General features: G+C 38.2%; 1 protein-coding gene across 8 annotated transcripts in view; it reads left to right on the plus strand.

The window, feature by feature from the left end:
• The window catches only part of Irs1 (insulin receptor substrate 1), a 276,196-nt gene that overhangs the window by 158,283 nt on the left and 102,269 nt on the right, over positions 1 to 15,644 (plus strand). For all 8 annotated transcript variants that reach the window (XM_049446911.1, NM_001319782.1, XM_049447242.1 and 5 more), the window contains 1 exon segment: positions 9,171 to 9,296. In XM_049446911.1, the coding sequence (XP_049302868.1) occupies positions 9,171 to 9,296 (126 nt within the window).

Below are 15,644 nucleotides of genomic sequence, written 5' to 3' on the forward strand. Positions count from 1 at the left end.
TTTCGCAGGCCAAGAATGGTTATCTGTAGTACTAGATTCCAGCACAAAAAAATACATCAAGCTACCTGGCTGTCTCCGCATCAAAAAGCCACCAACCAGATCGATCATGTTGTGATAGACGGAAGGCACGTCTCCAATGTTCTAGACGTGCGTACGGTCCGAGGTGCTAACTTCGACTCAAACCACTATATTGTTGCAGCCAAGATTTGCACCCTCCTCTGTACAGCAAAAAAGGCACGTCAACAAGCACAAGGAAAGTAGAAAACAGACTGCCTACCTCGCAACGTTACGATCGACCACAACACATGCGGTATGGCATAGATACCGAGAGATGAAGAAGGAAGCGCGACGCATTTGCAGAAAGGAAAAGAAAGAGGCTGAAATGTGTGAGTATGAAAAGCTTGACAAGCTGGCCGACAGGGGTAATGCACAAAAATTCTACGAAAAAATGCGGCGGCTAACAAAAGGTTTCAAGACCGGAGCATACACTTGTAGAACCCAAGGAGGGGATCTAGTAACCGATGCTCGGAGAATACTAAAATTATAGAGGAAACACTTCCCCAGCCTGCTGAATTGCAGTAAATGCATAACGCCAGGAGAAGGCGAACCCGATTCCCCAATCGATGACGATGGAGCAGACGTTCCATTGCCAAGAACAACAAAGCAGCGGGGCCGATGAATTACCGGCCGAGCTATTCAAACACGGCGGCGAAGAACTGATAAGGAGCATGCATCAGCTTCTTTGTAAAATATGGTCGGGTGAAAGCATGCCCATCGATTGAAATTTAAGTCTGCTTTGCCCAATCCACAAAAAGGGAGACCCCACAATCTGCGCCAACTATCGTGGGATAAGCCTCCTCAACATCGCGTATAAAGTCTTATCGAGCTATTGTGTGAAAGATTAAAGCCCACCGGCTACAAACTGATTGGGCCTTATCAGTGTGGGTTTAGACCTGGCAAATCAACAACTGACCAGATATTCACCATGCGCCAAGTCTTGGAAGAGAATCGACACATACTTCCTCTTCGTCAATTTCAAGCTGCCTTATGCCGCGATGTCTGAATTTGGTATCCCCGCAAAACTAATACGGCTGTGTAAACTGACGTTGAGCAACACTAAAAGCTCCGTCAGGATCGAGAAGGACCTCCGAGCTGTTCGATACCAAACGTGGTTTCAGACATGGCGACCCTCTCGTGTGACTTCTTCAACCTTCTTTTGGAGAAAATAATTCAAGCAAATAATTAAGACAACGAAGCAAATGGTGGTGAACGTTGGCTTAGCAGACAGGAAATATCTCCTGTCATCAAACACACAGTCGCCGCACTCGCGAATAGACACCCACGTTTCTGTTTTTTTTTTTTTTTTTATTTATTGAAACGTTACAAGGATATGGTTTTACATTTCATTCAAATTGCAACTAGTGACTAACTAAAACTAACAAGCTATGTTATTTGCTTAAAATGTCACGAAACTTTGTTCTTTTCAGTTTTTCAGTCTGTGCCTGCTATTTCGAGTTTCTCCCAGTTGTCGGGCTTCAGCGTTTACGTGATTTTGTAACCTTGTAGCATATTTCGATGCCGTTTAGTGAATGACTTCCAAAACCGTTTTTATGTGGAGATCACGATGTAGATCTGAATTGCGTATGTACCACGGGGCATTTACAATTTTTCGCAGAACTTTGTTTTGGAATCTTTGCACCGCTTCGATGTATAACGGTGCAGCGCATCCCCGTAGTTGAATTCCGTATGTCCAAATGGGCTTTAAAGTTTGGTTGTAGACTAGGATTTTATATGAGGTAGTTAATGGTGATTTCCTGCCGATTAGCCAGTTTATTTTATTATGTTTTAGTTTTAGTTGTGCAACTTTCCTTTGTATATACTCGTACTCCCTCCACTTTAACTTTGCATCCAACGTCAAACCAAGATATTTCGCTGAGGTGGAGTACGGGATTACTTCATTACCAATATGTAAGGGGATATACGTAGCACTTTTGTTAGTGAAGTTTATATGTACATATATTCGTAGACTTCAAGTCGTTTAGAGTAATGTTCCATTTTTGTGTCCATTCTACAATTTGGTTGATTGAAGACAGCATTCTGTTCGACGACTCGGATTGATTTTTATCGATAGTAATTATGCAGGTATCATCTGCAAATGTGGCGATTGTGCAGTTTGGCGGCGTAGGCATGTCGCTAAAAAATAGAATGTATAGAAGGGGTCCCAGGACACTCCTTTGGGATACACCCGTTCTTATTGGCTGTGACGAAAGTACACGATTGTCCCTGTTTGATTCGGAAGTAACGGTTGCTCAGGTAGCAGGCAAGTAGCTCAGTTAGATGCTGTGGAAAAAGACGACTTAATTTATAAAGTAAGCCATGGTGCCATACTCTATCGAACGCTTAAAATACATCAATAAAAACAGCTGTACAATTTTCTTTTTTTTTTTCATCGCATTTTCTATTACATCTGTTATTCGGTGAACTTGATCGATTGTGGAATGTTGCGATCTAAATCCAAATTGATGAGTTGGTTTAAGGCCGTTCTTTTCAATTATGTTCTGAAGTCTTCTTAAAATTACAGCTTCAAGTATTTTGGACAAAATAGGCAACAGTGAGATTGGACGATGTGACGAGGCCTCCTGGGCGCTTTTTCCGGGTTTTTGTACCATAATGATTTCAGATACCTTCCATGAAAATGGGGCGTATCTGAGATTTAAGCAAGCGTTTATTATCGATGTAAGTTTTTCTAATGCTTTTCGCGTAAGATTTTTTATTACATCAGGAGTCAACAAGTCAAAGCCGGGAGCTTTTTTTTTGGCTTAAATCTAGTTTTAATGATATTTTCCACTTCTTTAATTGATGCTCGTTGGATTTCTCCTACGTATTGTAATCCTTCCAGCTGCGGTAAAGTTCCATGGGTCATAGAGGGACTAAAAGTTTTCGTTAGTTTCTCTGAAAAAACTTCCGCTTTTTCTTCGTCGTTTTTGGCCCAGGATCCGTTTGGCTTTCTGAGGAGTGTATTAGACAATATTGGTTCTCTTGCATTTTTTTTACTGCTTTCCAAAGGGAATAATCGGAATTTTTGTTTGGCGTTAATTTCTCAATATAATTAGAAATATTTTAATTTGTGAATAACTTTATTTTGGTACTGAGAACCTTGGTTAAATTGTTCGATTCTGTTTTGTATTGAGGAAAACGCGTTATTTGCCATTTTTTACGTAATTTTATCTTTTTCTATATGAGATCTAAAATGTCTGATGGATATTTAGATAAACGCTTTTTTTTTGTTTCCAAGCCGATTCTTGAATAGTTTTCGTAATTATATGAACTTCATCTTACTGTTGACAGTCATAACTTCGAAGTCGTAGATAATTTCATCTATTTAAGAATCAGCATCAACACCAACAACAACGTCATTCTCGAAATCCAACGCAGGATATCTCTTGCCAACAGGTGCTACTTCGGACTAAGTAGGCAATTGAGAAGTAAAGTCGTCTCTCGACGAACAAAAACCAAAGGTCATGTCGCACAAAGGTTTCTGCTAGTGCGTACTGCGGCTAAAAATATAAGGAGTTGTCGCAGGACAATGACATTTGGTACATCATTGTTTTGGATTCCAATCAAGAAAAAAATGAAAAAATCAAAATCACGCCCCTATTTTACGCCCACCTCCCATATAAGGTGAAACTTAATTTTTGGCCTACAGCACTGATTTTTGGTACATAGCATTTTTATGACATTATATATGTTGGTGTAAAGTTTCAATAATATCCGCCCACTTTTACGCCCACCTCCCATACAACCAAATTCTCTTTTATCAAGTCTCTTTTAGCAAATTTTTTACATCTTCGTGATATTCTAATTTTTTTAATTTTATTTTAGTACGAAAAATGTTTATGTACGGATCCGAAGACTTTAATAAGTGATGCATCACATCTTCGTTAGTGGATAAGCATCCAATTCTTCTGGAATGATACATCCTATAGTTTCTGTAATCCTTGATGCGTGCTTCTTGTGCTTCCTCAGATAACATTCCTATGAAAAAACATTACAACTTGCATAAATTAAGATATAAAATTAGAAAAGGTTAACCAAAACTCACCTATTGGTAAAATAGCCTCTGAAATAATTTTTCTGCCATGAATCAAAACTTTGTGAACAGTTATGGGCATATAATACCAACCATAAAGGTCAACATACAGTTTGGCGGTATTCAAACAATATCTATAGAATCTGTCTGTATCAATCGACTTCCTGCAATTGATTGTGGTCAATATAATTTTAAAGCGATGAACCAGTTCTTCGTTTACTCCAGTTGCATCAGATGTTAGAGCAGGATTTTCAAAAAATCGTCTAGACATATTCCCGTCATTTGTTATGCCCATTCCTTGTTTCACTACGTCTACATTGATACCCAGTATTTGTTTCAGATTGTCTTGAATAGCTGCTTTATTTGCTTCCATCTCTAGCTTTACGTCCTTTGTAATTCTCCACTTTCTAAAAGTAAGACGGTACGCAATGTGCAAAATGCACTCCATAAATTTTATACGAGCATGAAGTGGAGAAATACCGAATTTGAGACTTTCATCTGAAGTATTTCTTAATATCAAGGCATCAATGTCATTCATTTCTGTCGGTTTTGCTCCTCAAATGAAACAAACCGCCATAGATGAAGTTCCAGTGATACTACTCGCAACTTTCCCATCTATCATCGTTAACGACAAACTATGACCAACCGTAAACTTTTTATTATGCACCTCAACAACAGTATTTTGCAAGTTCCCTATTTCAGCATTGACTCTGTTCACTTCGGCATTTATCACATCAGCAGTTTCCTTTATAAATTCGAACTTCAGTGGCTGACAAAATCTTGTTGATGAAGGCTCAGTATTTTTCCACAACATCGATGACATGTTGCTGCGCTCAGTGAGAGCCAACGGGACAAATGAAGTCAAAAACATAAATTTGTTTGACGTATTGGGATCTGTGAACTTTTGCTGGTATTCACTATGCCCTGAACTACCATCACAACCCCATTTTGAAACTATTTGCAGCTCGTTGGGGAATTCTGCCACCTCATTTTGCAATTTTGATTTTAAAATTTTTGTCACTATATGGTCCAGTAACTCCTGTAGACCTATTTAACCGCAACTTTCAGTCACTTGCACATTTTCAGGATAACATTTTTTTTTCATCCATAATAAGGCGGGAAAATATCACTACCAATTTCCTTAGCGAAGCTGCGCAAAACCTCATATTGGTGCGTAGATAATTAAGCATCGAGAATCAACGCCAGGGCCTTTTCTGGAGTGAAAGCCTTATTCATATCTGCGCTACCATGTTTTTTTGCGGCATACAAAACCATTTCTTCCGAGGTGTTTTCATAAAATTCATGCAGTTTTGTTCTCTTTGTTCGCGGCTTACTGTTTTCGAAGGCAATAGTTGGTCGTCCGCGTTTAACCATGCTAGAACAGCTCGGTGCTTCTGTCTCGTTAGTAACTTCCACTACATAATCACTTGTATGCCACTGTTCATTAATTTCAAGAAATTTTGTTCTCGTACGTCTTGCTCTTTGCCATCTCTCTTTAAATTTTTTCACAAAAATTTTTTTTTAAATGTTTCAAATTTCGCAACATCCACTTGAGTCAAGTTTCTATTCTTAGCCGCAATAATTTCAACAACTATGTCAATATCACTATTGGTATTCATTAAAAGTTCACATATTCTTAAATAAGAAATTTTAAAACTTTCCATTGCAGCACTTGATATCACTTGACCTCTAATCACTTTCACACTTCGCAAATTAATGTAATTTGATCAATATTGTTGTTCAACAATATTCAATGTTACTGTAAAAATACAGTGCACTCGCGGTAACGTAAACACCGTCTAACGTGAACACCGGCTAACGTGAACACGCTTTTTTTTACATTGACTACTCTGTAACGTGAACGAACTTACTTAGAAAGCTCAGTAACGTGAACAAAATTTTTGTTCACTACACTTTTTATTAACATACGGACAACACTGAATACATAAAATTTTATTTTTTAAGTTCGGGGAATCCCCCAATATTGAAAAATTTGCGCAAATTTTTACCATATGACACGAATTACTTCAGTTGAAGGTTTTTTCTTTCGCGGAGTGATCAATCAATCGGAATGAGTTCTAAAAAATCGAAGTGTTTGAAATTAAAAGAAAAAGCAGACATTTTAGACAGTCTGAAAAAAGGAACAAGTGTGACTAACTTAGCAAAAAAATATAATGTCGCTAAGTCAACAATGCAGTATTAAAAAGAAAAAAGAAGCCATTTTAAAATGCGTGAATAATACATACCAAGGACTGGGAAAAAGAAAAAAACTTTAAAATCGTCAGAGCTTCCATCTATGGAAAAAAGTCTATACCTTTGGTTCATCCGGATGCGCGAAAGGAATTGTCTTGTAAGTGGATTAATGCTAAAAGAAAAGGCTAAGGAATTGCATTCCCTACTTAAAGAAAACGCGACCGGATTCAATGCTAGTGACGGATGGCTCCAGAGATTTAAGAAAAGATACGGAGTTAGATTGCTTAAAGTATCTGGAGAAAAACTCTCATCGCAGCCTCAATTGGTTGATCCATTTAAACTGAAACTAAAACAAAAAATTGAGGAAATGGAGTTATGTAATGACCAATTGTATAATGCTGACGAATCTGGTTTATTCTAGAAGCTTTTGCCAGATAAGACCTATGTATCATCGCATGAAAAAACTGCTCCAGGAACAAAGACGGAGAAGAAGCGTATAACATTTCTTTGTTGCGCAAATGCATCAGGTGCACATAAACTTAAACTTTTAGTAATTGGTAAGGCAAAAAATCCACACAGCTTTAAACACTTTAGTTGCCCTACGGATTATAAGAACTCGAAATCAGCCTGGATGACGTCTGCCATTTTTAAACATTGGTTCCATCAATCTTTTGTGCCACAGGTAAACAATTTTTTCGCTTAATTAATAATTATTATAAATTCTTGCTTAAGAACTTACCAATAAAGGCACTATTACTTATTGACAACGCTCCCTCTCATACAAGTGAAGCAGAATTAAAAACTGAAGATGGAAATATAATTGCCATGTTTATGTCACCCCTCTTACCCAACCTATAGATCAAAATGCGATTAAAATAACGAAGTTATATTACAGAAACAGTTTGTTGGCTTCAATAGCAGCAAAAAACTTAGATTTGCTTGAATAAATGAAAAATGTAACGTTGAAAGATGCTGTTACCCTTTTATATGTCGCGGGGGATCGGGTCAGCACAGAGACTCTTGCCAATTGTTGGAAAAAAATTTTAAGTTTAATGGGAAACGAGGAGGACCCTGAATATAACATTCCATTAAGTATCCGGAAAGACAAATGGAGTGCAGAAATAAACTCTTTAATGCGAATGTCAGTTGATCTCCTTCAGGACTTGAGTCCTCAGGTAGAAGTCTTACGACACACTTTGATATCATTATTACTTTTTTCTATTTTAGGTTGAGTTTACATTGCCAATGGTTCGAGAGTGGAACGATGACCCTTGTGTTGATGATACCACCGAAATCTATGAAATTGAAGAAAGTGACGATGATGATTGTATTGCCGAAGACCCCATAAAGAAAATTGCCGCAAGTGAGGCAGTTGAAATCTTTAACAAGGCATTGCAATGGGCTGGAGATGCAATGGTTGATCAAAGCGACATGAGTGTACTTAGCCGCTTAAGGGAGAAAGCAGTATTTCAGCTATTAGAAAGGAAAAAGCAGCAGAAAAAGATATCGGATCTTTTTAATGAATAAATCTAATGTGAAATTTTATTCGCAATTTAATATGTATGTTCATATCCATGAACATACTAATGGCAATAACAAAATACTTTTACATTTAAATGTGTAAAAATCCTGAATTTAGCAATTTGAAGTTATTTTGCGTCTTCAAATTCGACAATCGCTAACGTGAACATTTTCACTAACGTGAACTCCCTTGGTTTTAATTAGTTCACGTTACCGCGAGTGCACTGCATCAACAAAATGTTAAGAAATCAGTGCCAAAAACAATTGCATTCAAAGGCAAACGTTTATAAAGTACGCTATATATTGCATACTTTTGGGCGGTAACTTGCCATTTTAGAGTATCTCATTGTTTTTTTCAAGGGGGGCAATTTGGGGCAGCTGAATTTTTTTATCGTTTAGCTGAGACTTCAGGCTTTAATTCGGTATATGTATGTGGACAGCGGTAGACAGCGCTAAAAAGATGCACCACTTTGAATTTGAAGAACATTGAAATTTTGACGTCGAAATTATGTTGTTCCACAAAATTTTTTATGCATTCTTTTTTTTCAATGGAATTTGATGCAAATTTTTTCTTTGGTACATATTATACTTAAATGAAAAATAATAATAAAGTTGAATTTCAATAGTTGTTTTATTGTATCAATGAATTGACTTTTGAGTAAATTTTTTGCTAATTTTGATGTTCTCCACATTCACCAACTTTGGGCAGTTCCGGACAAAAAACTAATGCAGATAGAATCCTAATACTTTGGGAAAATAATATATAGATAGTTGGTAACAAACTGTGAAATTTTCATTCAAATCAGACAACATGCCATTTTTGAATTTCAGCCACGGAAATCCCTATGTGTGTCGTCCGAATGGACGAAAACACTCCAACTCTGTTGTTAGCTCGGCTATAACCGCGTAAGCGGTTTCCACGCAAATAAAGAAAAAGAAGAAGGAAAAGGAAAAACCATATAAAATATGGTCTTGCTATTCATATTAAAAAAAATTTAAATTTTGGGTATAACTTCGATACAAAACGTTAATGAATATAAACTTTTAATCAATATGACTCTAACTTTGCAGAAAATTGGAAATTAATTGGGCATAATGGTTATATTTCTAATAGTCTTTGTACTAATTTTTTTTAAACTACTTTGTATGTACCGTTCATGCAATTTAATACTACATACATATGTTTACATTAAGTATTGGCTCTCACCTATGTTTCGAATGAATTCAATGTAGTATTTCACTTAATTTATTACACTTCATTTCATATGTACTACGTATGCATATTTAAGTATATGATTACATTAACCTTACAAACTGTATAACTAAACGGTTATTTTACAACTCCGCTTTTATAATTTAATTTCAGATGTGGTGATTCACATTGCCTTTTTTACATGGAAGTTGGACGGCAATGTATTATTGGACCTGGAGAACTTTGGATGGATACAGAAGATCCTTTAGTAGCTCAGAGTATGCATAAAATGATATCAAGGTATTTGCTCAACTTTGAGTTCTAAAGACATGACAATAATTGATAATCGAACTTATTAGATATTAGGCTATTAATATACCAGTATTGTGTTCTAGTTTTGACAAGTAGAGACAGAGTATTAAAATTTTAACGTAATAGAATGGATAATATTTAATAAATAGTTTTGATAAAAGGCAGCTATAAAATATGTATTTATCAAAGGAACATCTCTTACTTTCAATAAAACAAATTGGTTGATACTCTTATTACGGTTTGCAACTCTTCTCAGTTGAATTGAAGTTAGAACAATTCAATTTCAGATCAACCAAACTCTTTTTTCAGTCGCAGTTTTATTCATGTTGCCAATCAAACCTCAGTTATTGCTCACGAAAGGGTAAATTAATATAAAAATGGACATGAGTTTTGATTTATATTACGATGACTTTGGGGCAAAATCTGATGTGCTGCGTATACGGAAAAGCCTTCGTGTTCAATTAAATTACTTTAAAGGGTCGATAGGGTAAGCTTTTTTCAATTTTTTGTTTTTTTTTTTGCTTTTTCTGTTCCCTTATATCGTTAGAATTAATATAGAAACCCACTTTACCTTTCGAAAAAGGCCCAAATATAATAATACCGCTCGACGTTTGGAGCACTCGGAGTGCACAACTCAAAATATAAACGCGGGTTTCTCAAAACACACTTTCTTAAACTGGCGGACATGATTCCGGTGGAACTACTCAACCGATTTGCTTAATCTTTTTTTTTAAATGTTCACAAAACGCCTAGCTATCGTCCTCACTAGATTTATAATTTATTGACAATGTTATGACAAATTGTATGTAAAAAAAACGTGGGCAAAATTAAAAAAAACGTTAATTTATTGACATTTTTTCATGATTCTAGTAGGGACGATAACCATTCACGCACTTTTTAAGAATAAATTGGGTTTTTGTGTTTCAGATGATCCAAAAATGAGAAATCGTGTCTGCCAGTGAAAAAACACATCTCATTCACCCAGCCATTTCTCCGACAGATGTCATCAAAAAATTTCGAAAAAGTCTCGTCCAGTTAACAAATATTGGAAAGTTTTCTTGATACCACCTCCCAATAATGTTAGTGTTTTATATCTCACAAACTACATAATCTATATCAACCAAAGTGCAAAAATGGGTAAAATATAATTGCAACTCGTTCACCCCTCCTTCATTTAACATATTCAAAATTGGAAAAAGTGTGAAACTGCCTAAATAAACGCTTCAAAAGCATTAAATTTTACGTAATCAAACTACTCTTACTATTATAAAGAAAGTTTGTGAGTGTGTATGTTTTTTACTTCTTCACGACTAAACGGCTGAAAAAATTTTAATAAAATTTGTAGTGGAGTTAGCTGACACCTTGGATTGTCACATATGCTACTTTGCTTCTTCTTCTTTATTGTCGTAGACACCACTTACGCGATTATAGACAAGTATCCAACAGCGTATCAGTCGTTTCTTCTTTACACTATTTGGCGCCAATTCGAGTTACTAATTTCAGACATGTTCTTCTCTTCCTAATCCCTCCAACGGAGTGGAATCAAAAACCTTCAAAGCTGGAGTGTTATTTCCCATCCGAATAACATGACCTAGCTAGTGTCATTCATTATTCCCGTCTTGCTTTGTGGTTCTCAGGCATTGGCAACGACGAATATCGCAGTCGATGGAACGATGAGCTGTACAAGATGTACGACGATATTTTTAGTTCAGCGAATTAGGATACATCAGCTGCGCTGCACTATGGGCCAGCGGACCGCTTTTTTTGTCAAAAAACCATTTTTTTTTGCATCGTTCAAAAAAGGAAATTAATACATATAATTAATACCACTAAACTTATCCTAAATAATTAAAATGGACAGATGGCAATCCTATTCATTTACCGTACGTTCAAAGATGACATTTCAATCACATGGTTTTTCGTGATTCGTATGAAGAATAATAACTCAAAACGCAAGTGTTTCTAATAGTGAAGGGTGAACATTTTTTTCTTTCTAAAAATGGAAAATAGTTATCAAGGTATTTTATATAAAATGGAATAGCTAGCATTTGTTTAATCATTGTTGTGAGCGAGTTTTAATTACGTGTAAGTATGTGATTTTGTTGTGTAAATTTATCAATCGTGTTTGTGTTCTGTGAATAATGGAAATACTCGTAATGTATATTTTCAGAATCGATTAACCTCAAAAATAAAGATATTTTTAATGTATGGCTAGAAAATAAGAAAAATAAAGATATAGTTGGGAATTGGATTATCCATGAAATAAATAAAAATATAAATGAAGAAGAATTGGAAGCTTTTAAAAAGAAAATTGATAATCTTTGTTCATTCATAAATCGAAAATGGATCAAATACCAAAGGTCATTAACTCGTTGTAAACAATATAATAATGAATGGCTAGAGGGTGAGACGAATTTCATAATTGGTCGCAAATGTAAAAGAGGAAGACCACAACTTAGTTATAGTGAGGCGAGTGATCGTTTGCTAATGCAGCACGATCTGCAAATGAACCTGATTTAAGATTTGTGTTGAAAGAGTCGCTTAAATCTCCGACAAGGCCATCGAAAATTAAGAAGATTATTGTTTCTACAACGAAAAGTCCAATTGGGTTATCTGCAGAGGAAGCTTTAGTGTTTTTATTAGTGTTTAACGTTGTAACAAGTATATTTTTATTTACACTTTCACTATGTACATACATATGTATAAGTTGAAATCGTTTAGATACAATTTGATAAAAATATCCGTGTCACTTCAATTTTAATAATAATTTGTTTATTATAGAAGCCTTTAACTTTATATAATGTTAATTTAAAGCTAAATGATAGATATGCCGAAAAAAGGTTAGTGTTCCAATTATTAGATCGTGGGGGTCCCCGTGCTAACTGCAGCGTGCGGGATTGTGGTCGAAAACGAAATTTGTTGAGCGCAGTGTGTCGAACGAATGTTGATATCGAATTGGACCGGGTGATGATGACGGGGCGCAGTGTGTCAGCGAATGTAGAAAACGATTGTGTCTGGGCGGCTTGTGTAGAACGAATAGTAGATGACGAATGTAATCAAAATAAAAGCGATGTTCAATCCTTTTGACATCTGATGTGGTGAAATCCAATGTGTCCCCAGGTGTGGTGTATTGGTGGTGAGGTGTGTTGGTGTTGTGTCTAGCTAGGGTGCGCCAGTTTTTCCCGGGTAGAGTGGGTCGAGGTTTAACTCATTTAAACATCCTGGGCCCCCTAGGCGAATATTTTGCCTAGTATTACGTATATGCTGCTGCCTGTATTTCGGAGTACTGCTGGTATCGTAGCCGAGGGCACAGAACACATGCTATAAATGTTGGAGACGGCTTTGGTTTTAAACATACTTAGTATTTGATATGTACATATGCTTTTACGTGCGTACAATAAGAAACTATGTTTTACGGATTTATGAGCTTTTCATAGTTATTATATTTGCGGTTGTTCCTTTGATAGGTTTATATTTGTGTTCCTATTTCAAATTTCTTTACCATCGGTTTGTAAACCTAGTTATTTGCCTTTTCTGCGATATCGGCAATGTTTCTTCTTCTTCTTAATTGGCGTAGACACCGCTTACGCGATTATAGCCGAGTTAACAACCGCGCGCCAGTCGTTTCTTCTTTTCGCTACGTGGCGCCAATTGGATATTCCAAGCGAAGCCAGGTCCTTCTCCACTTGGTCCTTCCAACGGAGTGGAGGTCTTCCTCTTCCTCTGCTTCCCCCGGCGGGTACTGCGTCGAATACTTTCAGAGCTGAAGTGTTTTCATCCATCCGGACAACATGACCTAGCCAGCGTAGCCGCTGTCTTTTAATTCGCTGAACTATGTCAATGTTGTCGTATATCTCGTACAGCTCATCGTTCCATCGAATGCGATATTCGTCGTGGACAACGCGCAAAGGACCATAAATCTTTCGCAGAATTTTTCTCTCGAAAACTCGCAACGTCGACTCATCCGCTGTTGACATCGTCCAAGCCTCTGCACCATATAGCATGACGGGAATTATGAGTGACTTATAGAGTTTGGTTTTTGTCTGTCGAGAAAGGACTTTGCTCTCAATTGCCTGTTCAGTCCGAAGTAGCACCTGTTGGCAAGAGTTATCCTGCGTTGGATTTCTAGGCTGACATTGTTGGTGGTGTTTATGCTGGTTCCAAGATAGACGAAATTATCTACAACTTCAAAGTTATGACTGTCAACAGTGACGTGAGTGCCAAGTCGCGAGTGCGACGACTGTTTGTTTGATGACAGGAAGTCATGGTGTGTGGTGAATATCTGGTCGGTTGTTGATTTGCCAGGTCTAAAGCCACACTGATAAGGTCCAATCAGTTCGTTGACGGTGGGCTTTAATCTTTCACACAATACGCTCGATAGAACCTTATATGCGATGTTGAGGAGGCTAATCTCAAGGTAGTTGGCGCAGATTGTGGGGTCTCCTATTTTATGGATTGGGCATAGCACACTTAAATTCCAATCGTTGGGCATGCTTTCGTCCGACCATATTTTACAAAGAAGCTGATGCATGCTCCTTATCAGTTCTTCGCCGCCGTGTTTGAATAGCTCGGCCGGCAATCCATCGGCCCCTGCCGCTTTGTTGTTCTTCAGGCGAGTAATTGCTATTCGAACTTCTTCATGGTCGGGTAATGGAACGTCTGCTCCATCGTCATCGATTGGGGAATCGGGTTCGCCTTCTCCCGGTGTTGTGCTTTCACTGCCATTCAGCAGGCTGGAGAAGTGTTCCCTCCGTAATTTAGGTATGCTCTGGGCTTCGGTAACTAGATCACCTTTGGGGGTTCTAAAAGAGTATGCTCCGGTCTTGAAACCTTCTGTAAGCCGCCACATTTTTTCGTAGAATTTTCGAGCATTACCCCTGTCGGCCAGCTTATCAAGCTGCTCGTACTCACGCATTTCGGCCTCTTTCTTTTTCTGTCTGCAAATGCGTCTCGCTTCTCTCCTTAACTCTCGGTATCTATCCCATCCCGCACGTGTTGTGGTCGATCGTAACGTTGCGTGGTAGGCAGTCTGTTTTCTCTCCGCTGCGACACGGCACTCCTCGTCGTACCAGCTGTTCTTTTGCACTTTCCGAAAACCAATGGTTTCGGTTGCAGCTGTACGTAAGGAGTTTGAAATGCCGTCCCACAGTTCCCTTATACCGAGTTGTTGATGAGTGCGCTCAGAGAGTAGGAGCGCAAGCCGAGTAGAAAAACGTTCGGCTGTCTGTTGTGATTGCAGCTTCTCGACGTCGAACCTTCCTTGTGTTTGTTGGCGTGCGTTTTTTGCTGCACAGAGGTGGGTGCGAATCTTGGCTGCAACAAGGTATTGGTCCGAGTCGATGTTAGGACCTCGGAGCGCACGCACATCTAAAACACTGGAGGCGTGTCTTCCGTCTATCACAACATGATCGATCTGGTTGGTGGTTTTTCGATCCGGAGACAGCCAGGTAGCTTGATGTATCTTCTTATGCTGGAATCTAGTACTACAGATAACCATATTTCGGGCCCCGGCGAAGTCGATCAGCCTCAACCCATTTGGGGATGTTTCGTCGTGGAGGCTGAATTTACCGACCGTAGTGCCAAAGATACCTTCTTTGCCCACCCTGGCGTTAAAGTCGCCAAGCACGATTTTGACATCGTGGCGGGGGCATCTCTCATAAGTGCGCTCCAAGCACTCATAAAAGGCATCTTTGGTCACATCGTCCTCCTCTTCCGTCGGGGCGTGGGCGCAAATCAGCGATATGTTGAAGAACCTCGCTTTGATGCGGATTGTGGCTAGACGTTCATTCACCGCAGTGAATGATAGTACTCGGCGACGAAGTCTCTATCCCACCACGAATCCCACACCAAACCTGCGCTCCTTTATATGGCCACTGTAGTAAATGTCACAAGGACCTACTCGTCTCTGTCCTTGTCCCGTCCATCGCATTTCTTGGATGGCGGTGATGTCAGCCTTTATTTTCACGAGGACATCAACCAGCTGGGAAGCGGCACCTTCCCAATTAAGGGACCGGACATTCCGGCAATGTTTGGACTTTATTTATTCTCGGCTTATGAAGGATAGTAACTCCACGCCTGGTCAGATGTGGCCGGAATGGGTACTCCTTAGCCCTGGAGTTAGGACTGTGACAATAGAGGGATCTTGCGAGAGAATGGCCATGAATTGCGAACGGCTTCATTTCGACTTGTAATGTGGTACTACTAGCTACTTTTTTGAAGTAGAATGTTAAAATTTGACAACAGATTCCCATCCACTACCCTTACAATACTGATCTTCTAAAGTTTTATTTAATATTCGTGGAAGTTTCCCTATCTCTTGAAATTTCCTTAATTGTG

The sequence above is a fragment of the Bactrocera dorsalis genome, chromosome 1, assembly GCF_023373825.1.
Source record: "Bactrocera dorsalis isolate Fly_Bdor chromosome 1, ASM2337382v1, whole genome shotgun sequence".
In the NCBI taxonomy this organism is placed as follows: domain Eukaryota; kingdom Metazoa; phylum Arthropoda; class Insecta; order Diptera; family Tephritidae; genus Bactrocera; species Bactrocera dorsalis.